Below are 25,999 nucleotides of genomic sequence, written 5' to 3'. Positions count from 1 at the left end.
CTAACTAACAATCGTTGGCTACAGAAATCTTTTATAGACTGAAAATGTTATTATTATGAGATCTCTTGTTTAGTCTGCAAGATCACATTGTTATTGTTATGAGATCTCTTGATTCCAATAAGTCGTCTGCAGGATAAGATTGTTATTGTTATGATAAGTACTGGAGAGCCACATCGGTTTATGTAATTAAATGGAAAACCAAGTCAGCGTTAATTTACTTGTTTAAGATTAGGAAATTTGCATGATACTTAACTGCCACAGTGCCTTTTATACAGATTTTCTCTATTTCATCACAACTTTTTAATTTCGAAAAACACTCGAAATTTCCCGCCTTCGCACCAGAGCTCGTGGACGAGTGTTTATCGTATTGAAACACTTCATCACATACAAATGACAGCAGACTTTGTATAACAGTTGGGTTTTGTGCTACAGAAAGGTTTATATGGAAACTCGCAATGTCACTGACTTCCAGGGAACAAATCAAAACATTCGGGGAGTCCCCTTACTTACAGTTCTACGAACACATACACCAACTGATGAAGTCATTTAGTAATGCGTGTTCCATATAAACGAATGCTGTCAGTGCAGCTCTTAAGTCTCAATCGACCGATTGTCTCGTGTTGTTCCGTGCTCCATTATCGCAGTTTAGTTTAATCTGAACAAATACGCTAGTTGGACAGTTGATTGCGAAGTGAGCCCAGTTGTTTGTAGAGAAAAGCTTAGTGCCCATAAGCCATCCATTTTGCTGTAGATTTAGTGTTAACACGGCAGACACATCTTTGTCACATTGAGACTGCTCTTTCATTAGTGTCGAAACGATTTTTTTGCAATGGCCATTATTAGCAGAAAGACGGCGGGAGAGATGCAACAGGAGCTAGGCAGCCTTTTCGGAGCGAAGGACATGATACCCTGGGACTTGTACGTCAAACAGTTTCTAACCAACAAAACTTGATGATTATAATTTGCTTTAGGTATAATCCAGATGATCTAGAATATCTTGTGAAAAAGGTCGCATTGATGATCCCCGAACTAGAGGGGAACGACTCGAAAACGATAAAAGAGAATAAAAGACTGGTAAGTGTAAGCTAAGTAATCCATAAATAGCAATGTAGCTGTCACAGTACAAGTGGATGAAATTGATGCGCACGCGTAGAATTGGCCGCATCACCGCTCATGTAGCGTCCGTCTCAAAACCAAGTTTTGATCATCTGCTGTCACGGCGGCATGCTTGTTGGGTGTAACCAACTCGATCATAGAAGTGTGCAGTGTTAGTGCACGTAGGGTAGACAAGGTAATATCAATACGAAATGTGGAATTATCGATGACGTCACTTGGACCGATATACATACACTCGCTAGAAAAAATGTGCGTACACTAAGCAGTTCCTGGTTATTCGTTAGTAAAACACACGAATAAATTAGTTTTTTAAAAACATTTTATTGTTTGCATATTGCTTGTGGTCTTGTTGCTTTGATAAGGCGAATTCAAGGAAACTGAAATAAAAAAAGGGAAATAAGAAAAGTCACAAATGTTCAGTAAAAAAAGTCTGCGTACAGCCACATAATTAGGTGATTCCCCGAAATGTAAATCCTTGCCATTTGGAGTAAATTGATTGTGAGTTATTGGTTTATGGCTGTGTTTGAAGTGTGAAAAATAAGGACGTTTTTTCGTTATTTGTGTGTATAATTGTTATTATGGAATTGAAGCGAAAAGAGATTTGTGTAAGTGAAAGAAAAGTTATAATAAAATTATGGGAAGAAGGAAAAAGTTTCCGCGAAATAGCCAGGGTAGTAGGAAGGCGACATTCATCTGTTCAAAGGGTAGTTAACAACTTTAAATCGACGGGAATAATAACATCGAAGCCACGATCTGGTCGCCCATCGAAGTTGTCGATTAGGGAAAGGCGAAGTATTATAGGTTCGGTGAAAAAGAATCCACGAATAACTGCACCACAAATCGCGAAAGATATTGAACTTAAGTTCAACAAAAAAATTTGTGCTGATACTGCACGGAAAATACTCAAGAGAGCTGGTTACCATGGGCGAGTTGCACGTAAGAAACCATTTATTTCATTAACTAATAGGCGAAAACGAATAAAATTTGCGAATAAGTACGTAAATCAATCAAATGAATTCTGGGAAAATGTGCTTTTCTCAGATGAAAGTAAATACTGCATTTTTGGAATAAAAGGAAGAAAAATAGTATGGAGAAAAGCATGTACAGCATTGAATAAAGAAAATTTGATGCCAACGGTAAAGCATGGTGGTGGCGGAATAATGATTTGGGGGTGTATGGCAAGTGGTGGCGTAGGAAATCTGCAATTTATAGAGTCTACCATGGACAAATATGACTACCTAAATATTTTAAAACGTAATTTAAAACAAAGTGCTGAAAATTTACGCCTGGGTGACGAATTTTATTTTATGCATGACAACGACCCTAAGCATACGGCTGAGGTTAATAAGCTGTGGCTATTATATAATGTTCCCAAACAGTTACATACACCCCCACAATCGCCAGATTTAAATCCCATAGAACATCTGTGGGATTTATTAGAACGCAGAATTCGCCAATACGATATAACTTCAAAGGATATGCTGAAAAATGTATTACAAGAAGAATGGAATAAAATAAGTGTTGAAGAAACATCTAAACTTGTATCTTCTATGCCGAAAAGATTAAAAGAGGTCATAAAAAGAAAAGGGTATCCTACAAGCTACTGATTTGCTTTTCATATTTACTCAAATATAATTTTTTTTAAATATTTGTTTACTGTACGCAGACTTTCTACTGAATTATTGCGATTCTTTTAATTTTTGGCTTTATAACCTGGTTTTTGTAAGACTTATAACTTAGTGAATTAAATACACTAAAACTACGGAACTATTTGTAATGTTTGGATAATAAATTCGCCACAAAAATTAGCTTAATTTTTTTGTTTTACTAAGGAAAAGTATCATACTACTGAGTGTACGCACACTTTTTCTGCCTAGTGTATATGTAGTGAAATTTAATGAACATCTTGTATCTCTAGAATTATTACGGTTAAAGGATAGTTATGAATCAAGATTTGTAGGTAGCATGTCTATCTATGAATACAGTCCATATATATGAAAATCGGTAGAAAGATGACTGCAAATTTGTTAATACCCTGATCAAAAGTGAAGTCATGACTAACATTTATTGTTAGTAAATCAAATTACGAATAACAAAATATTCAGCATTCACTTTCAGAAATTCAAAGAAAAATTTGCCAAATTCATTGATAATAAAATGAATTAGTCACGCCTATGTTCAATAAAGAATATAAAGGTAACATGAACACATAACATTAATAGTCTTAATAATTTTTCTTTTTTCATTGGCCGGTTGTGGAAGCAAATAACTTAGGTGACGATTTTGAAAATATAAATGTCACTTAAAGAATAACTTTTTGAGGTTAGCAGCCAAGGGAATATCTTCAGTGCAAGAAATGTATCCTTTTAAGTAACTTTTGTCACTAAAAAATTTATCGCCATTTAGCCTTTTGAATATTTCCTCTAATTTGAAAATGGATTTAAGAAGGTGTTGGTCTGGTTTCTTCAAGCCATCTTCAGATCGTTCGTCGACCCAGGTGTATGTAGAACGATGTGCAACCATTTGCATTGTTTCTCCTTCGATTCGGCACTTTTTAATAATAAACTCCGCCAAATTTTCTAGCGCATCCTACTGTCATTTCTTCGAAGGGTATACCTTTTATTTCTCCTTCCAGGCTGCTTACAGTTGTCTGTTTGGACCTGGGCGTCTTTTCGAGTCAATTGAAAAGAGAAATACTTTCTACTTCGCTTTGGCAACTTGCAATCTCTTCTTGCCTTTAAAACAATTATCGAAAATTAAATTTTCATTATTTATTTGAGGAGTGCTGAGCCCACCATCAACTTAATGGCGGACTGCATTAAGTGCACAGGAACTTGCTGTGCCACTTTTTATGCGAAAATAGTTGATAGTGGAACAATCTAGGAGGCACGTGATGTTCTGGTTTCGCTTGAATAAAGAACGTGTTATTGCCCCAAATGGGTTTCGGTGTAAAATTGTGACCTATTGTTGTTCTTGCTTTGTGTAAATCTAACGACCCATAGTATATCTAATACCAGATTGTTCAATAAGTTTTGCGATTCTATAAGAGAGGGCGTTATTATTAGCCTTAATTTTTTTTGTCATGTTGGTACACTCTTCATATGACCGTATTGAAGTTTCATTTCAATCTGTGAATTCATTGTTTGTAAACAAACCATTTAGTATTAACGTGTCACAGTATTTTTTACAATGGGAAAAATTAAGTATCGTGCAGTGATTGAATTTTTATTTTTGTAAGGTTTAAAAGCAAAGGAAATTTATGAACGAGTGTTGAAAGTATTATATATAAGGATTCTTCGCCTTCAGTTAGTACCGTAGAAAGAGGGGATGCTGAATTTAAACGTGGTCGTACAAGGCTTGAAGGCGATCCACGTCAAGGACATCCAAAAACATCAACAACACCAAAAATCGTAGAAAAAATACATGATAATGTATTGCAAAATCGTCGAGTGATTTGAAGAGATTTAGTAGAAGCTCTAGGCATTGGGCAGTCTAAGCAATATTTTGACTGAAGTATTGGGTTTCAGAAAGCTGTGTGTACAATGGGTGCCGCATTCGCGCACAGTAAACAAAAAACACATTTGAATGCAACTTTCTCGACAACAGCGTTTTCGGAAGGATAAAGTGTGCGTTGATTCATCACCCTGGATGAGACTTGATTGATTCTGAATCAAACGAGTTTATGTCCAGAAATCGATGAAGGAGTTAGCATCAGTTTTTTGGGATGCAAAATTTTATTTGTAGATTGCTTGCAACTGATAAAGCAATAAATTCTGAATATTATTGTAACTTTTTAGACTAGCTGAAGGAAAAAATTTGTGAAAAAACCCGATTTGCAGAAGAAAAATATTTTTCGTCCACACGATGAACCGTGCCACAAGGGCATTTTGACAATGGTTACAATGCATGAATTCAAGTTCGAATTGTTGAAGCATCCACCGTATTCACCAGATTTGGTCCCTATCGACTTCCATCTGTTTCCACACCTAAACGTGGAAAGAGTTTTTCATCAAATGATGAGATCATAACAGCTGTGGAAGCGTATTTTGCAGTCCTTCTAGATTCTCACTTCAGGGGTGGAATTCATAAATTGGAATCTCTTTGGAACAAGTGTAGACTATACTGAATAATAAGTGTATTTTAGACCATAAAATTTTGTTTTTCTTATCGAGCCGCAAAACTTATTGAACAACCTAGAAGGCAGTACCCACACTAAAATGCCCCGATTTGCAAATGTGTTGCGTGAGCTTATCCGTACACATCATAGGCCCTAAACAAGGCAAAGAATAATCTTCGTTAAATCGTATTAGTAAGAGAGAAAAAAGGACATATCAGTCATCAGATTTGTATATTTTTGTATTTTGAAAGGAAAAAGAAGTTTGAAAACGTTTACATAACGAATAATAGTTTATCTCAAATTAATTGAATTTTTATTAAAAAATCAATGAAAATGGGTTCAATTTGTTTATAAACAGCGTTTCTTGTCGTAAAGTTTGAATATATTTGCTGAAATTGCAGAAGATATGCATCACTTTAAAGGTTTTGTGTGAAGCAAAACATTATTAGAATCGATTTGATATTTTTCTGTCTGTCACACCCAATTTATTCGGAAACGGCAAGACCGATTGTCATGAAATTTGGTTAGAACGTCTGGTCTGTGAATTCCCTTACATATAGCGAGGCTCGGCGTACATATGAAAGGGGGTTGCAAATTTTTTTTAAACAGAATATGGCCATGTGGGGTATCATATTTGACTTACTTTTCAAAACTGTTCCCATATTTGAGATCGGGTGAAATGTAGGGGATTGGGGGCTAAAAATATAACCACTGAAACGTGTAACAGGTCTCGTTCTCAGAATCTATCCAACTGAAAAATTTGAAGAAAATCGGTCATTTATCTAAACGAAATCTAGGCTCCAAAATACATCCTATTCCGATATCTGCACAAATAAAATTAATAGTAGCATATTAGCATATTTTAGAAATTTAGCTGGTAACCCCCTTAAATTCATGCTAGAAGTACAAAATTTGGCAGTGGTATAAGAGATAACATAAGGCATAACTGGGAAGTAGGAAAGTTTGAAGTACATCCAACTATTAACAAGGTGAAACTGTCACATTTTATGTGAATTTCGTGCGTTCTAAAACGCTTTGGGGTAGTTCAAGTAGATAAATATGTACATTAAACCAGTGATATTCAATATACATACTGTATATGTGTATATGTTTGCTCTTGTGAAAGAAGCAACTCGGAAATATATATATTTATATACGTGCATGTATAAGTATAGGATTCAGTAATAGGCAGTGTTTGTTAAGGGTGGGGGGGGGTTTTTAGTCATATATACGAACGCATAAATGTGTCTAGAAAGTTTCCCACAAAGCTGAACACAAAACCTTTATAACCGAAGCACTAGCTTCCGGTATTCCGACTTGTTAAATGTTCGCAATGCATAGTTTCCTGTTGACTTGAAAGTGGTGGCGACCCTAAGAAAGAGAACCGCCCATACAGTGAGACAAAGTCCTTTTAGTAGAAAAAATAAGAGCGAGAGTACTAAATAATAAATTAGACGGAGAAATAAATACCAGGTTGAAATTCCGTTGTGTAAACACAAAACCTTACTCAAATCCGTTCAATGTCTGTCTGTCTGTCACAATCGATTCACTCAGAAAGGGCTGAACTGATTGTTACGCAATTTGGTGAGAACAGGTGGTATGTGTGTTCCTTTACATGCAGCGAGTGACGCCATTTTGTGTTGAATTTTATGGGGGTGCAGTTGTTTAAGGGTATTTTTGAGGCAAGAATCGATATAAATGGTGAGTTTTGTAAAAAGCTTCTAGTTTAGAAAAACCTATGAATTGCAATTAATATATCAATATATATTTAGATTTACTGACACCATTTAATAATAATCGTTCGCGCAACAATCCATATTGGATCAGGGTTTTGAAGTGTGTTAGAGCACTTCATTCAATACCGTAACAGTACACCACAGTAGACTATAGGAGGCAATGTGGTCAGCATTGCGCTCACCTGGGATTATTACCCTGATTTGACTCAGGTACCCATTCATAGCTGAGTTGAGTGGTATCCAATGTCAAATCACGATACAAATACCACTGCCGCCAGTGAGATTTGAACCGCGACCTTCCTTATGACAGCCTTGTGCTCTAACCATTCAACTATCCGGACACTGACTTTTCACAAACTTCAAATATTTTCACCAAATTCGACCATGGGATTTTTAACTAATCAAACTATTTTTACTTTATTAAATCGTACGCCACCTCAACAGGACTGATAGCAAACTCTTCGTGGACAGCTGTACGGACGCCAACAATGAAAGGCAAGACTTGCGACTAGGACGGCTCGTCGCTCGCCATTAGGGCTACCTTCAACGTCCAATGCTAGTATCTCATTGGATTACGGATTGTATGCAGATCCGCTGACGTTTGAATCCCAGGAGGTTTCCGGGCGCCAAGAGTAGATTCAAATTGCATTCCCTGGTTTGTGATGATGACGGCGGGAACATCAAAGCACGGAATCCACTCTTGGCAGAGGGGCTTACCACATGTCTGCTGTTATGTTCTTCAGAGGTGTTGTCTCAAATCACCGCGTAAGCCGATCATTGATCGTGGGGCAATATTTTTAGTCGTACGAGTCTCGCAAAAGGCCTATAATGTCGTGGTGTATAGTGTGGAAGCGCCTTGTCGACCTAGGGAATACAACTACCTTCTTCCTAGCATGTCTGGTGACTACACTTTTGGCATGCGATGCAGGCTCTGGCGCAAGAATTCACGTTTTTGTTCATGAACGGCCAGAAATACTTGCTGGAGGCTAGCCACTTCGTTATTTGAACGTGCAACCAGCGAAATATTCTTGCGAAAAACGGCCGGAATATATGATCTAGGTCCTTTTTCAGAAATCTTGCAGCAGATAGGGGAATATGAGCTGAAGATAGGGAACTCCTTGAACTTGTATTTAGAGTCCGATTGCAGGCTCTGAAGAACTGCGTCATCCTTCTAGGCCACAGCGATTCCCGAAAAACTGACTGCGGCTGGAATGTTGATTTCGGATATTTGGGACAAATCGTTAGCAACCAAATTGTCTTTACCGGAACATGCTGAATGTCCAATGTGAACTGGCTGATGTAGACTAAGTGCCGAAGTTGGCGAGGGAACGCTTTTCCGAGTTTTTGCCGTAAGGCAAATGTCAGGGGCTTATGGTCCGTGAACAAAGTGAAAACCCTGCCTTCAAAGGAATGTCGGAAATGCTAATACTCAGATACGTGGCTAGTAATTCATGATCACAGGCGGTGTAAGGCATTGAGCGAGATTCAATTGTTTTGAGAAGAAACCCAACGGTTGCCAATTGTGATTCATCCTTTGGTGCTGCAGTATCTGGCATCGGCGAACACGAAAAGTTGTTCAAATTCCTGTCTTTGGAATATCTTCGGGAGTTACAGGACTTTGATGGTAGGCCTTGGTGAGATCCAAGGTAGAGAAAACACGAGTGTTTGCTAAATGCGGAAGGTCCTTGGATGGGTGGAAATGGGAGACCGGTTCGGAATGGTTTGAGCATTCAGGCGTCTATAATCTCCACAAGGATGGCATTCGCCGTTAGGCTTTGGAACCAGATGGAGTGGAGACCACTAACTGCTGTTGGATGGTCTGGTATATACTGTGCTTAATAAGTTAGTAGTGGACGCACCTTGGGGAAGATTGGAGAACCGGCGTTGATGTGGTGTTGGACATAATGGTTAACTGGCTGAGAGATATTACATTCGGTAGTGATGTTGCGATATTTTTATAGGATTGCGCGAATGCGTGGATCGGCAACGTAATAAAAAATGATAGAAAAAGTGTTGCTGTTTGAGCAGATTATAACTTTCCCTGCTGACAGAAGTGGGGTTGTGGGGTCTATCAGAGACCAATGTTGCATATCTACCGGCAGTCCATAGTGACACAGGAAGTCTGCGTCTAATATGGAAACACCGATATTAGCTAAAATGAAGCGCCACGAAAAGGTCCGATGTAAGCCAAGACTCATGTCTACTTACCTATAGCTGTAAGTTGCAATGGGCGTCGAGTTTGCTGCTGAGGAATAGTCTGGATTTGGGCAGGAGCGAGATTTCCCCACCTGTGTCCACCAGATAACTGCATCTTCTCGGTCGCGCTGGAGACTTTTCTCTCAAATCTGCTTCTTCAAAAACATTTAGTACATAAATGTTAGTTAAAACGATCAATGTTGCAGAAAAAAACAATTAGAACAACAGACAACATGATAAATTTTTATAAAGATTTTCGTTTTCTTAATGGAATTATTTTAAAAAATTTTTGAAATGTCAAAATGAGCAGACATGGCATGAGTATTGGCCGGCCGCGCTCTCCGAGTGAACGGTATCGCTTCGCCACACGCTCATTATAATTCATACGTTGTGTTTGCGATTGTATAAAAGGAAACATTCAACGTCTGCGAACGGCTTCAGCCACGCTGACTCCAGATGAGAGGTGAGATTTGCGAAATAGAGAATCAAGTGCCGAAATACGGAGAGAAATGCTCCTCAGAATTCCACCACCTAATCTCGCTTGACACCATAATATCCAACTTGCAGCGCTGAAACAATCGCTCGAATTGAAGAAATCAGGCATTCTAGGAGCCACGATCCTGTCACCAAGAAACATCTCATTAACCAATTTATATCTTTATACATTCAACATCCGAATTTTTTCAGTCAAGACCGATTGACATGAAATTTGGGGTGGGGGTAGAGGGTGGCATAAGAAACAAAAGTTATATAGTGCCGATGTGCGCCTTCCCATCCATCACTCGAAAACCATGCATCTCATGTAGGCGGGGATTAATAACGAAATTAGGATCAAAATAATGCAATTATCTGAATTTTTTTTATATAAAAATCAATAAAAACAAAGCCTGTTTTCTAATATGTATACATATGGCTGGTGGCGCCATTTTGTATTGGATTTACATGCGAAAGGGGGGTGTGCATTTTTTTCACCGAATATGTCATGTGGGATATCAAATGAAAGGGATCGATTAGTACTTTTCGAAACTGATCTTATTTCTGATATTGGATGAAACATAAAAACAACAACATAAAAAAAATCACAATGGTGCACCTATGCGAAATCTATACCTCAAAATACATTCCATTCCGATATCTGGACAAATAAAGTTAATAACAGTATATCACTATATTTTTGAAATTTACCCAAAAACCGCCCTTAATTTCATCCTAGACGTACAAGATAAGGTATAAGAGATAATATAAGACATGACTTTGGTTGTTTGAATGAAATCCAACTATTATGAACAAAGTTATTGGCGTTGAAACTTCTGCATTTCATGAACATTTATTGCACTCTGAGAGATGTATGATGTCATCATCATATAAAATGAAGTTATATGAACGACGGGGTCCATGGGGACATTTTAATTTTCTTTTTTTTAGCTTTTTTTAGTTATTTGTATATCAGTATCAATTACTCGAGACAGGCATTTGTATGTATATGTATATGCTAATTACGTTTGGATAGACTTGTGTTTACATTATTACCAGTGGTATTTACTTTAAGTACATATTTGTATGACTTTGTGCGCGGGGTAAAGTGGGAATACGTGAAGATGCGTCAGATCAATTTGGATAGACAACGCTTGTTTATTTAGGATTAGCAAAATATTGATGTCCTTCATATGCATCTACTTGTGTATATCTAGATTTTAGCAATTATTGAAGGAGTATTTTGCATTTTTTGCTATTCACAAGTAGAAAACCGTGTATAGAGAGTTCCTCATATAAAATGAACACAAAACCTTTTCATCGAAGCGCCCAACTTCCGGTATCCCGATTTGTTCTATTCTCTTGTGAATGTACTAGAACTTTTACCCGGGCAACTCTATATGAAGCTAGGCATTGGAGGCCAGAGGATAAAAGTTATAATTAAGAGGTTGAAATACATGGGTTCTTGAATTGGGCAGCCAAATAGTGAACGGCAGGTTGTGTAATCTGCTCGAAGCATTCGCGGAGCTGGGCGTGGTATTGCGATTGTTAGGAGGTAATACACTTTGTAAGGAAGTGGTCTGAAAACTTCAGTGTGGCTTTTGACATATGTATATGTGCCCATTTTAGACAGGAGAGTTGGTTGGTAAGTTGACAATTTGCATGGAGATCTCAGGTGGATCGAACTCTAAAAAGAAGTTTCATAGAATGCCGATAGGTCGGCATGCTTATGCGCAAAAGCCGCTATAAGCGCTTGGGGCGGGGTTTACAAGGGTGATAATGAAAAGATGGGAAGAACCTGCCCGCGTGCTTTCAAAGAAATTGTAACCAGTCCCTTTGCTCATGACAAAGTGCGAAATTCAAACGATGGTTCCACCCAATGGATGTGGGATACCTCCAAATAAACAGGAGGAACTACTTGAGAGCATCGGCATATGGTAACGGATATTTCCACAAAGCCTTGGAGCTAAACATGAAGGCTACTTTCGAACTTTTCATCAACACTAAAAACAGAAATGAAAAGCAAAAATGTGTTGTTTCTCAAGCCATATAAATCACTTGGAGGTCCAGTATCGTATTTTATGATCTTTTTGTTGGATACAATTGGGAAAGTGATGCAGAGGATTTTCCGAAACAGACTGCTATTCATCATTGTTAATCGTCGGAACCCGTGATGGTCTGTTAGAGCGTTAAATGGGCTTCGACGTACATACTCGACTATGGATGCAATAAACATGTCAGTAAACCTGGCAAGAGGCACGTTGAATTCTAGCTGGTGCTATTCTATCGCGCCTGTCCATGCAAAGTTCAACTTCCTTGCGAGCTTATCGTTGAATTCAGCGAGCAAGTGCTATTGTACATTGCAGCATACAAATACGTGGAATAAAATTGATTTAACAGCAAGCGAGCGTAATTGGGAACGTCACCTGAACACTGAACATTTTCTGCCCCTGTCTGTGTGCGCTACTGTCTGCATTTCCCTACAGAACATGCATTTGACGTTTGCATTACAATCCTTGACAAACTACCCTTCCTTTCTACATTTGCGACAAGGATGGGATCTGCAAGCTATCGCCATGCGACCAAACTGCCAGCGTTTAAAGCATTTTTGCATTGGGTTCTATTCTCGCAGACGGCACACCACCCCCCAAAACGCTTATTTTGCTTTTTCCGTAGAAAGAATTACTGATACTATCTTTATGTTACCGTACGCTTTTCTAAGTTGCAACACATTAGCTTTACTCATCGAGACTGCATGGCGTTACAGATCTCGGATTTTAAGAAAATTTCGTCCAATTCCTGGCACTCGGTAAGCACGAATTCCTCCCTGATTTTGGCCACCACATCATTATCTAGTAATATTCCAGTTTTTTTCACAAGTCAAGGTCAGCAGCCGATGAACTATCTGTATTCGTCTTGTATGCAGGATATTTTCGTTCAGGTCCATCAGGGATCTATTTTGATTTTCCGCAAAGTCCCAGTCTAGCTTGCTACATTTTGGTCTCGCTTTTACAACCATTTCTAAGGTTTTGTGTGAAACAAAACCTTATTAAAATCGATTCAATGTCTCTCTGTCAGTCATACTCGATTTACTGGCAACCGGCTGAATTGATTGTCACGAAATTTGGTGAGAATATGTGGTCTATGTGTCCCTTTACATGCAGCGAGTGGCGCAATTTTGTATTGAATTTGAAGGAGGGCTCTCCACACGCGCATCAGTGTAGCGCTTCTTCTGAACAGATTATTTTCATTAAAATTTACCACCGGCGACTTCTTGTTCTTTATAATAGTTCATATAAATTGAGGATGGAACTACAGTCCTCTTCACCAACCGATTTAAGCTAAATCAAAATTTCCTTATTATTATTTAGTAGATGGAAAACCTATCCGACCGAAGTCAGAATACCAAGTAAATGGTCATTTATTAATAGTACGCAATTCTTGGTGTTCGGATAGCTGCGTGGTTAGAGCACAAGGCTGTCGTACCGAAGGTCGCGGTTCGAATCTCACTGGCAGTGAGATTTGTATCGTGATTTGACATCGGATACCAGTCGACGCAGCTGTGAATGAGTACCTGAGTGAAATCAGAGTAATAATGTCGGGCGAGCGCAATGCTGATCAAGTGCCTCCTACAGGGTGCTGTAATCCTTCAGTGTACCGTTACGGTCTTGAATGAAGTGCCCTAACATACTTCAAGGCCCTGATCCAATATGGATTGTTACGTCAACGATTATTATTAATTCTTGGTCGACTTCACCTCATTAACATTCTTTTCTCTTCTTACTTAAATTTTTCCGACTTCGTCAAACATTATCTTACCAAACTCCATTAGAAGCTTAAATGTCGCGAATATCAACGTTGACTCAATTGGAAATTCAAATAATTTGCTCAAATAGAAAGAAGTTTTTTTGTCCAGAATTGGACCCAGGTCCACGAGCCCAAAGTACCTGCTATGTGATCCTTTTCTGTGCATAATTAGCCAGTTAGTAGCCGCCGGTAGCGAATGGAAATCCAAATTTGCGCTTTAATGAGAAAATGGGAAGAGGAAACTTGCAAAGTGAATGGATTTCGCGTAGGATGGTCATGATCAGTAGTCACTCACACTCTTCAGAACTCTTAGCGATCACGATTTGTATCTAATGCTGCCAACCTGCAGTCATCTCTCTGTTGCACGCAATTTTCACGATAGCGAGGACTCATGCGTATGCGAAAAGTGGTGGAAAGGTTGGAGCTGTGAACGTGAAAGGGGGTAATTCTATATTTTTGGTCGTCAGTTACCATTGCCTCGACGTCCAATAACGTTTGATTCAAATCAAATTTGTTTTGAGGAGACTGGATGTAAAACATTTTCTGCGAATATGTTTGTGTGATATCAAATGAAGTCCTTGATAACGAAAAGCTGTGTGGTTATGAATATAATAAAGTCATAGACTCTTGCATAATTTTGCGCGCAGTTTTATTTCGTCCGCCATTACAGTGCTATGGGTCCGTCTTTGCCTGCCAACATATTATAGGAATCTTCACTAATTCTGTCATTTTTAGACTATAAGGATACAAAATGTATAAGTTAGTAATATACATTTCTTTTTTAGGGAAAAATCCGAGATGCGGTCGTAACAGCAGCCTGGAATCAAAGTAATATACTGTTCTAGATATAAAAATCTCCCATGGATAACATATGTATGCTTTCTGTACTTTCAGGGAAGTATTATGGACGAAATCTGTTGATGTCTATTGTTTATGTTCTTTGTACGAATTACACCGAAAACAAATTGTATGCTCAACACCAAACAAGTTATGGGGTGTACCCACTTATGAGAATTCGCAAATGTTGCAGTATGTTATCGTAAAACGCTGATTTATTTAATTTCCTTTATTTTATTTTTTTAATTTGCCCCTTAATGGTTCTATCTAACGGTTGGATACTTAAAGTTGTTTTCCTGGTCATGAAGGAAATATTGAACCAGGAATCGGGAACCATTTAGGACGCATAGATAAAACCCCCCAAGGAATTCAAGTGTTAGGGCTCGTACGCACTTTCGGTTATTCGCCTAGTCGACTAACCGCCAGACGCGATTGAAATAACTAGCGATTGTCCAACCGCGTAAATAGAGCGATTAGATTGCCGATCAATGAAAATCCGATTCACAAATGAAATGCAAGCTATTATCACATCATCGCTATATAAAAAATGCTTACTACTAAAGAACAGGTTGCTTTACCTGTACTATATTGATAAGTGATATTATGGAACTTGAAACGCTACATCTGACAGAAACTGTGAAATGAAAGCAACCAATTTCGGTGACTGAATGAATCCAGCATTTTATTCATCATCATCAACGGCGGAATAACCGGTATTCGTCTAGGCCTACCTTAATAAGGAACTCCAGACAGTCCGGTTTGGCGCCGAGCTTCTCAATTCGGTATGACTAAAAGCTGTCTGATGTTCTGCTTTATGGCATCGCTCTATCTGAGGCAGGGTCTGCCTTGCCTTCTCTTTCTGCCATAGATATTGCCCTTATAGACTTTCTGGGCTGGATCATCCTCATCCATACGGATTAAGTGACCCGCCCACCGCAACCTGTTGAGCCGGATTTTGTCCACTACCACACGGTCATTGTATCGCTCATAGGTTTCGCCGTTATATAGGCTATGGAATCGTCCATCCTCATGTAGGGGGCCAAAAATTCCTTTGAACATTTTTTCTTTCTAAAAACCCAGGTCTTCTAGGAATAAATGACGACTGGCAAGATCATTGTCTTGTACAGTAAGAGCTTTGACCCTATGGTGAGACCTTTCGAGCGGAACAGGCCCTGTTGGCAGCCAACAACCGTCCTGTTATTGATTTTGAATTGTGCTGAGTTGCAAGAATTGAATACCATCATATCACTTGCAAGAATCAAATATCGTGGGAATGAATTTTATAATTGAAAATCTATTATAATAGAAATTGAATTAGAACTTTGGATATACATTGTATTGCATTGTACATATATCAGAGATGCTTAACAAGAGTTTTTTCGCTCCTTTTCATTCTTCTCCAAATATGTGGGCTATTCTTATACTATAATTCTTAGTATTGTGCAGTTTAAACAAGTAGCAATTTCTCAATGTCGAACTTCATGGCGGTTGGTCGAATATTACAACCGCCTAGTGCGTATAGCCGTAGGTCGGGCTGCTGCACTTCCTTTAACAGCCGCGTTCGAAATTTTGTGGTGGTCTAGTTCATATTGGCGTTTGCTTACTAAAATCAAAAAGCATTGCGGTTCACCGCCAGTGCGTGTGAGCCTTAATCATTGCCATTTACATCTACATCCCTTGCTAAAATTAAGTACACGAATTATTGTTGTATCCTGTAAGTTTTCATTCATCTCTGCAGAAGATAATGACAGTACTGATTGCTGCATGGTTTTCGTTGATGACAATGGGCGGGTATACCAGGATTGGGACGACTATCTGGAGAATAATAATTTGCCCGAAGGGATTCTAGTGGCTCCTAGAAAAGGATACTACAACTTCAATGAAGGTGGTCAGGTTCTTTTGCAGTGCGAAGAAACACCTGCTGCGAAGCCTTTGTCTAAGGCAGGAGATGTAATCAACACAACGGCTGGAATTGCTGGACTTGGTGCTGCTGGAGTCACGATTGCTTCACTTGCGCTACCAGTTGCCGCCCCGGTACTGATTGGAGCAGCTGTAGTAGGAATAGGGTCCGGAATTTGTGGAGCTGTTTCTTCAATTGTTCGCCTTGTTGATCGAGGGAAGCATGAGGAAAACATTAACTTGTCTAATTCACAAGCGAGAGCGGATTGGCTAGGAGTAGCCGGAGGCGTAGTAAGCATTGGTGCAAGTGGCGCGACATCAGTATTATCACGTTTTGCTGCAACCGGAAGGAACGTTTCGAGCGTAAGGATTTGGAATTTAGTGTTTTGTTGTTGAATTAATTTACATAGAACCTTACCTTCTTACACTTTCAGATTGCGCGTGGTGCCGTGAACGGATTGAATTTGGCTACTATCGCTATTAACGGTGTTGGTGCAGGAAACAGTGCCATAGAGATAATAACCGTAAGTAACTTCTTTGCTAAGGTTCAGCTGATAAACAGCGGAGGTCCTTTGAGTTCATTGCAGAAATCTATTTTTTCTTACATCTGTATAAAGTAAACATAATATAGGGAACAAGACTGAAATAATTGGTAAATAAATAATTTCTTCATCTAAGTCATAGTGGGCTAGAAATGTATTTATGGAAAATCACTAAATTGAAATACTTCCTCCGCCTTGCAATTAACTCGATTACATAGCAGGAAGTCGCCCTATTCACATAATGTGTTGGTCTCAAGTCCCGATACTTGTACTTGTCGTCAGTAAAAAGGAAATAAAATGCCGACATCAGCGAAAGAGTTAAATATAGTTGTAGTAACTCCACTATGATCAATCATACCTGGGTTCTTCATGACAGGCCCGTGAGAGGCCGAACAAGAAAATCTATTGAATGCCATTAAAAAAAAAAAGGTGACATTTAGGATGCCTCGGAAATGCTAGGGCGCATCTCAGGTGACGCAGCAGGGAGTTCCTTAGTCCTTTCGAGGAATGACGAAGAGCGTCCCTGTTTGTGTTAAATATTAGTACTCTCATTGGTAAGACGGAGGAACTTGCAAGAACTCTTCGGAGGGGTTGGATCGATGTCAGTTTCTGCAAAAAATTGATAGTGTGACGCTGGGAACTGCGACATAGAACGTGAACACGGTAAAAGTAGTCAAAAATCCTGTGCTTTGGAAATCCAAGTCGCCATTAAAGAATTCCAGCAATTTGATGAGAGATTGAAGAACCTTGTCATTATTTTAACTGACCGCACGATTCATTCTCATCAAAGACATGCTGACCCGGTTTATTAAACGGTTATCTCATCTTCAAACATACAATGTGTTTCCAAATAACCACACAAACTGTATGTCGAGCGATTTCTCATACAATTCTAAGCTAAAAATATTAAGTAACTCCTTAGTGTCATTATAAATAATAATAATATCGCCAAGGGATGCTGCACCGCGTCCTAAAAGAATTATTGTGCCCCTTTACTGGTTATAGTGTACCCATAAACTATAGTATGTCAATTAAATCTATAAACGACAGGTTACCTACTTCCAAGTGTTTCAGTCAGGCATATGGTATTGAGTATTCTCATACGTGCCTGAACTTCTTTGTACAAGTGCCGGACACTCTCCCAGAACATGTGTGGAGGATTTCATCACTCTCCTCACAAAATCTACAGATAGTGTCCATAGATATCCCTAGCTTCCCTAGGTGAGAGTTTAGCCTGCAGTTTTTGAATGTCGTATCCATGAACCCATTTCCACAGAATGCCTCTGACCCGTATAGCGGCGCCGTTGCTCCTTGCCTGGCCATCTCGTCCTCTACGTCAGTCCTTCTAAATCAATGTGGCCTGGAAACCAGAGCGAGCCGAGCTTGTTCACTGGTAGAAGCTAAATACCTTAATAGGCGCTAGACTATCGGTTAAAATATCAATGTGCGACCCCCTATAGTTTGTTTCGAGTTTGAAGGAGGCACATTATGGCTTATGATTCCACCTGAAACAAGCTGGTGTGCTTGCCCATTGGACCAATGACCTCACCGCCTGCTTGTTCTGTCGTAAGAGATCCGCCATGGCATTGACATGCGGCTTAAACCAGCAACTGATTACCTGGTTCACAGCCGCATGTAAATGCCATGGGCTCTCAGTTTGCCCTGCTACTCCAACATGTTTTAAACTTCTTATCGAAGTGAAACTTCGTCATGCTATCACTTGGTATTAGTAATTCGGGATGCCACCTAGAAAGAATATAAATTTTCCTTCGATTTAGGCAGCTCCCCGGCTCACTGACATTTTGAAGATCGTCCTCCTTGCCTCAGAACTCTTGTGACTTTCCGAAATATGTTTTCAAAATGTGTCTTACAGAGTAGTTTTTGGTCTTCCGATTCCTAGTGAATGGTACTCTGATGTGATTCGCAGTCAGATTTGCACCAACAGATTAAAACAATATCATCCGTGTAACCCTGGATCTGCATTTCAGTGATTGTTAGCTCTTTTAGGTGTTCATGAACTACCAAGCTCCGCATTAAAGGTGATAATACCCCACCTTGTGAACAAATTTGAGTACTATTGCGTATTGCGCATGGCGCATGGCGTGTTTGCATTGACTGCAAAAAACAAACAAACAAAAACAAAAATTCTTCGGAGGATTCTTCTCTCGAACGCGGCCAAAAGTTCGCAACTTTTCTTGCTGAGAACCCAAGTCTCCGAGGAATACATTAAGTCTGAAAGTTGTAGTCTCCTATCTTTATTCTTCCCATTTAAAAAGTACTGTTTGATGTTGGTTTTCGGTGCTGACGTTGCCACCACATATTTTGTCTTGTCTTCATTGATGTGCAGCCCAAGATATCACGCTGCCTGGTCGCTTTGGATGAAAGCAGTTTGTACGTTTCGTAGTAGTTGGGTGGCTTAAAGGGGCTCGTAATGTTTGCATTTACTTCTAGATCACGGATAGCTTTTCCCAGGGCCAGGTTAAAGAGGGCGCATAATAGAGCATCTCAATGCCTTAGACCGTTGTTGATGTCGAGTGGTCTCAAGCGTGATCCTGCTGCTTTTATCTGGTCCTCGGAGATTGGTTAGGAACAGCCTAGTCGTTGGGATATCGAATTCTCTCATGGTCGTGTACAGTTTTACCCTGGCTATGCTATCATAGCCGGCTTTAAAGTCGATGAAAAGATGGTGCAACTGTTACTGATTTGCCTAAAGTGAAGCCTGGTATGGGCCAATGATGTTCTGGTCGTATGGGGCTATCCGACCTAGGAAGATAACGGAGAATATCTTATAGATGGTACGCAGCACCGTGATACCTCTATAATTGCTGCACTGTGTGATATCTCCCTTTTTATGTGCGGAACAAGTAATGCCTCATTGCCAGTCGTCACGCTGACCCACACCTTGAGCGTCAGTTGATGAACCGCTTGATGTAATTGGTCGTCTCCATATTTAACCAATTCGGCTGTAATTCCATCGGCTCCTGGTGACTTATGATTATTAAACCGATGGATTGCATGGCCTTTTTCTTCTATACTTGGTGGTGTCAGTATTTAACCTCCAACTCGCCGATGTTCTGGTTGTTGACCAGTTCATCAAAGTATCAATCCACCGCTCCAACATGCCCATTCTGTCAGAAATCAGATTTCCCTCTTTGTCTCGGCAGGATGAGCACCGAGGTGTATAAGGCTTCATCCTGCTGACTTGTTGGTAAAACTTGCACGCCTGGTGCGGTTGCTCTCTGTACTTTTAGAGTTCACAGATCTATTGGTTCTCCCAGGCTCTCTTTTTCCGTCTGTGAAGTCGCTTCTCCGCTCGCCGGAGTTCGTGAAAGTCTCCGCGCGTCCTTTGAGGATGCAACATTACTCGGTATACAGCATTCTTCTTTTCCGTTGCTAGCTTACATTCATCGTCTTACCAGCCGTTCCGACTCTTTTGCGGCAGGGGTCAAGTATGTTTGTGGTCGTATTTATGAATACGTTCTTCAGGTGATTGTGAAGATCATTTGTTGATGCTTCATCTCCAGGATCTCTGTTGAATGCAATTATTGCGGCATCCATTTCCCTCTTATAGGTGTTGCGGAGGGCTGTGTTGTGTTAACTCTCATCTGATTGTCAGAGGAGATTTCGAGTGGTACCGTAATTCGAGCTCGGAGCACCATGTCAACAAGATAGTGATCCGAGTCTATATTGGCCCCCTATATGTTCTGACATTCATCAAGACTGAGAGGTGGCGGCGATCAACACGTGGTCAATTTGGTTGAAAATGGTCACGCCTGCAGAAGCCCACGTATGCTTGTGGACCGCTTTCCGCGCAAACCAGGTACTTCCAACAACCATTTCATGTGACCCTGCTAATTGAATAGTCCGCAGTCCGTTATCATTTGTATTTTGATGTAAGCTATGGGAGCTAATCGCCTGAATACGGGCTCCGTTCCTACTTGGCTGTTAAAATCCCCAAGTATGATTTTGATATCATACCTGGGACATCAAACTGGAGGAACAATTTGGAGGAGACTCGCCTTCATTCTTCTTCGTCTGCAGCTTTTCGTTAAAAAAGAGTTCCCAGCGGTCACCACGTGGGGCGGAGATAGGGTTTGGTAATAGAACTATTGGTCTTGGTCCTGCGTTTGGCAGGTTTTAAGCTCCATCGTGGATACCAATCCACGTTTTGCACTGGGACCTATACTACTCTTTGACCAGCAACTGCATGTCGATATCCCTGCTGAACTGGATGGTGATGTCCAGAAAGGAACGAAGTTGGTTCCCGTCTTTGGCGTACAATTTGATGTCAATATATATTAAATAACTTAATGTACATTTCGACAATATGCCATGTTTGACTTGGAACTCGTATTTGCTTTCATGCAAAAGATAGGATAATGGATTCATAGCCAAACAAAACCACAGTGGGCTTAGAAAGTTGCTTTGGAAGATACCGATAACCTCGTGCTCCAATTCTTCATCACTGTTCTCAGGAGAAAAAACATATTCGGGTTGATTTTGTACAAGCGTAGTAACCACGAGTACGATATGGGGTCAAAGGCTCTCAAGTTATAAGGGTTTGGTAGCGAGCTTCTGTATTGGGCCTAAGATATAGCGATTCCCGAATTCAAGTATATCAATATATAGATCATGGTACATTATGTGAATTAAAAACCGAATGAAAATAAACATTCTATTAAATCGGTTATAAGAGAAAGCGAAGAATCGGCTGCTGAGCGGTCGGTCGATAACGTGTTAATTTGTCTATTTTCAACCCAAGATATCCTAAAAGGCGGAAATAAGGTGCCATCATTCATGTGTGGTAGTCCTTTGTGTCGAATAATAAATAATGGACTATTGTTTATTATGAAGAACAATCAGCTGTCTCAGTAGAATTGAAAATGAAATGAAAATAACAATAAAATGAGTTATTGATCAGAGGTAGATTAAGAGCATATTTTCGGGGCTTACATGATGAAAATGGTTTTCTTTTTTAGAAAGTGCTTAATGATGAGAAAGTGTCACCTATAGACGTGGCACAGCTTGGAGCATCACTTTTCCTTGTTACACATTCGGTTTACAATTTTCAAACTGCATCGCAAATTGTCAACAGTAGCCGCGACGCAACTATTCAAACTTCTCGAAAAGCACTGAGTAATCGTCAAAGGTAACACGCGTATTGTCACTCTGAAGGATTTTGCTAATATAATTGGTTTTCACTCTTGCAGAAAAGCATTTGATCGGGCATATAAAGAAACTATTCGTTTAAAAGGGCAAAATCAGGGCAAAATGGATGTCATTAGAGCTCTGAACAAAATGCCAGATTCGAAACAACCTCTCAACGATCTCTTCAAAATTAACAAACAACTAAATGAGAATGGCCTCAAAGCTTCGTTCAATCCTGATGGAAAAATTCTGCTTAACAATGACTTAGCGGTCGAGTCAGGCGTACTCAGGCAAAATTTACAGCACGGAATTGGTGACAGCATTCCTGCACGCGTTGCTGCTGCCCCAGTTAATCCGGTGGAATATTCTGGTATGGTGCCATCAGGACAACAAAATCATACATTTTCACGACCTGCTTTGGACCAAGTGGTCAACTTCAGCCAACTGCTGGGAATAACAGTTCTCGCTGCAATAGGTGATACATCAAACTTAGAAGAATGCGTTATGAACATCCTTAGGTCTGTCACGAAGGAGGGACTAAAAACTCTTTGTCGCATTGCAAGTGAATATTACGAGAAAAACGTAAAAGCTTTGGAGGAAGCATTGACACGTTTTATACCGTTTGAAGAAGTTCTATGGAAAGTGTTTGAAATTGTGAAAAAAGAATGCGGTCTTCATGATATCGAAAGTTTCATTGAGAAATTGGATTTCGATTTCATCCAGATGAAACTAGCACAAGTTTATCAAAACTTGAAACCAAAATTAGGATCAAAAGTGAAGTGTTCGAAATGTGGAGGCTACTTTACTATTTGTGCTATATGAATTTATACTGTCCTATTTTCCTTGGTTTGATAGATTTTCTTTGTATATTAGTAAGTATAGACCAATTCGATATAAAATAAAATTTCATAAGGTGCAAACAACATTTTCTTTTGAAAATATACAAGGTATTTGAAATCAACCGGACAAGCTGTGCGCCAGGTAGTTCCTCACGCAATTCTAAGGGAATATTAAGTAATTTTTTGATCTGAAAAAATCCCAGTGATGCATCTATCTGAAATCTAGGCCTCAAAATACACCCCGATCCAAAATCTCAGCCGCGTCCGCTGGTGCGAATAAGGGAACACTCGGCGGATGGGCGCATCCGGAGATGGGCTTATTCGCAGGCCGGGTAGGTGGAAATAAAAAGGTGGATAAAAATTGGCAATGAGAGGATACCCAGGAATAAAACCAAACATAGAGGAGAAGAAAAGAGGGAAGTTACGGTGCAGAGCTTTGGACACCCAGTACCGGCGGTTTTTGTGAGTGGCCAAAGTCGATATCCAACGACTGCAGTGCTGCAGTAGTGGGAACCTTGGCTACTGTGACATCAAATGTTATAAGTGCGATGGATGTAGCAAAATTGGTTCCATTGACGGACCCGTTCAGAGGAAGCTCGATCCCTCGTAGATCCCCAACCTTACAGGCGCAAGCCCCCACGAATGAAAATGCTACTCCCAAGGGGGAGAGGCTAGCGGGGTACGGGAAGGAGGAAACAATGGCGGATAACTACTTAGGCGATACAAGGTGCAGCGATAAATTGGGAGCTGCCTTCATCACACTAGGTAACAAAATCCTAGAGTTTTGTGAACTTGTCAAGGAACGTCGGAATATCCATCAAAGTATAAGGGCCATGATTCGAGGCATTAGGTTGGCGTACGACAAGGACCAGGATGAAGGAGAAGTGAAGGCACACAAGTGACGCCCACAAAAAACTCGGGAGAAGAGAAACTGGGGAAGAGGCATCGCGAACGGTTGAATGAGTCAAGCTAACAGATCGGAGATCTCTATAGTCTGCAAGGATATAAATGAGATCACCACGAAGGAGGAAGTTCATGAGGCTTTGGAAAAAGAATTTGACCTCATTGGACTTCAAGAGTTAGTGGCAAAGGCCACATCATCAAGGACTGTGGAGCAGTCCCAAATTGCCTACTGTGCCAAGGGAAGGAGGAGATCGGCACCTTTTAAGCAGCAGCAAATGCCCAGAATACATAAGAGCCCTTAAGACAAGTTGCAGATGAGGTTGATACAAATCAACTTAAACCACTGCGAGGCGGCGTAGGATATACTCTCGTAAACCACGGTGGTAGTATTTGGGTCAAAGGCCAAACGAGCCAAGCAGCGCTGTGGGCTTGTGGAGAACAACGAACGATGAAATAATAGAGCACCTGGAGGAGGGCTTCATCAGAGCGAAGGTGAAAGGCGTTCACATCTACAGCTGCTATTCTCCACCCCGTGCTACACTTGCCGAGTATAAGCAGATGCTTGCCGCTCTAATTTTGGATGCAGTAGGACGTTGGGCGCTCATAATTCCAATCGACTTTGATGCTTTTGAATAGGAAAACCGGACAACTAATGTGAAGAGACGTGTTCTCCTCGAAGCATTCGCGGAGGTAGACATGGTACTGGCGAATGTTGGAGCCTTGTACACTTTCCAGGGAAGAGGCCTGGGGTTTATAGTAGACCTGACATATCTGAGTGCCGCTTTAGCCAGTAGAGTCGCGTGGCATGTCAGTGATGGCTATACTCACAACGCATGGAAATCAAGGGTAGATCGAACTTGAAAAAGAGTTCTCGCAGAATGCCGGGTGGTATGCTCGGCTGGACAGCGAAAGCTTTTGAGGGAGACACATTTTCCGCGGCGCTCGAATTCGACATACCTCTGATTGGCACGGTTAGAGAAAAGCCACTAAATCACGGAAGCATGCGACGCTACTATGCCCAGAAGGCGATTACTCACCATTAGGCAACAGAACTACTGGTGGAACAACGAAATCGCAAGCTTGCGAGCCGCATGTTTCCGGGCAAGCAGGCTTTGCCAGAGGCCTAGGGGAAACCCCGGTGTCGACGGCCGAGAGGAGGCATACAGGCAACTGCGTGGCCGCTTAAATGAAACTATTCGGAGGAGCAAAAAAACTGCTTCAAACAGCTGTGTGACCATCCTGACATAAATGCTTGGAGCGAGGCATACAGGGTGGTAATGAAAGGACTGCGGAGATCACCCTAGGTGACCTGTCCGCGCCTCCTCGGACAGATTGTTACCACCCGGTTCCCTTCCTCCCCCCTCGGTTATCCAGCTAAATGAAGGCATTATACATCCAGTAACTGTGGAGGAACTGCCGGAAATATGTGGTAGGATCGCTGACAACAAGGTTCCGAGATGGCATCCCGAACCGAGCTTTGAAACTGGCAGTGAAGACTAGGCCCGATTTTATCGCCAACATTTTCGAGGCTTGCCTAAAAGAAGGAAAAATTCGTTTTCAGTGGAAAAAGCTAGAGTTGGTGTTGCTCCCGAAGCCTGGCAAGCCACCTGGAAACCCAGCATCGTATAGTCCTATCTGGCTGCTGGATACAATGGGGAAGATGATGGAGAGAGTCATCTACAACAGACTCCTAATCATCGTCGTAGCCATCAATGGTTTGTCGGAACGCCAATTTGGTTTCCGACGTGTCCACTCTACGGTGGACGTAATTAGCATGGTGGTAAACCTGGCAAACGCTTCACTGATTTCTGGCGGCTGCTGTGCGACTGGGGTCAGCAACATACCCAGATGTGGAGATATACGTGACGGAAACAGTATGAGCGGATGCGAAAACGGAGGTGGTCTTAATAACGAACCGCAGGAAAAATAACACTACGAAAGTGGAAGTCGGTGGATATAAGGTCGTATCGAAGCCGGTTATCAAATACCTAGCGGTGATAATTGATACCAAATTGAGCTTTAGTGAACACTTAGAATATGCATGCCAGAAAGGCAGTTAGTGCCACCGCGGCACTTGTAAAAATGTTATCGAATATTGGTGATTCGAAACACTGCTGCTTGGTGCTAGCCGGCGTGGTGTGTTCCATCCTGCTTTACTCGTCACCTGTGTGGGCACAGGCGCTTGTAAACTCTCAGAGACGGAAGATGAACTCTGTTTACCGGCTGATAGTTTTGCGGGTTTGCAGTGCCTTTAGAACCGCATCTGATGAGGCAGTATTGGTGATGGCAGGCATAATCCCTGTCGACATTCTGGCTAAAGAAATGCATGTGCTGTAACATGCAAGACGTATGGAGGGGGCACGCAGAGCGTAGAAATACGGCTAG

At 40.7% G+C, this 25,999-nt stretch overlaps 1 protein-coding gene across 1 annotated transcript; it reads left to right on the top strand.

The window, feature by feature from the left end:
- The first annotated feature begins 427 nt into the window (after positions 1-427).
- LOC119653380 lies at positions 428-22,786 on the top strand. The gene is made up of 8 exons (XM_038057927.1): positions 428-918; positions 972-1,074; positions 14,232-14,274; positions 14,341-14,475; positions 16,022-16,545; positions 16,617-16,706; positions 21,704-21,873; positions 21,935-22,786. Exons 1-8 carry the CDS (start codon positions 830-832, stop codon positions 22,692-22,694), a joined length of 1,914 nt encoding a protein of 637 aa, XP_037913855.1. The 5' UTR covers positions 428-829; the 3' UTR covers positions 22,695-22,786.
- The last annotated feature ends 3,213 nt before the right edge of the window (positions 22,787-25,999 follow it).

The sequence above is a fragment of the Hermetia illucens genome, chromosome 4, assembly GCF_905115235.1.
Source record: "Hermetia illucens chromosome 4, iHerIll2.2.curated.20191125, whole genome shotgun sequence".
Taxonomy (NCBI): Eukaryota; Metazoa; Arthropoda; class Insecta; order Diptera; family Stratiomyidae; genus Hermetia; species Hermetia illucens.
This window is presented reverse-complemented; position numbering and strand designations above follow the sequence as displayed.

Bases quoted from the DNA above. Each gene is read 5' to 3' on its own strand.
- LOC119653380 (XM_038057927.1), top strand. From the start codon at position 830: ATGGCCATTATTAGCAGAAAGACGGCGGGAGAGATGCAACAGGAGCTA. The intron at 16,546-16,616 runs GTAAGGATTTGG...TTACACTTTCAG, and splicing joins CCGGAAGGAACGTTTCGAGC to ATTGCGCGTGGTGCCGTGAA. The intron at 16,707-21,703 runs GTAAGTAACTTC...TTTCTTTTTTAG, and splicing joins GTGCCATAGAGATAATAACC to AAAGTGCTTAATGATGAGAA.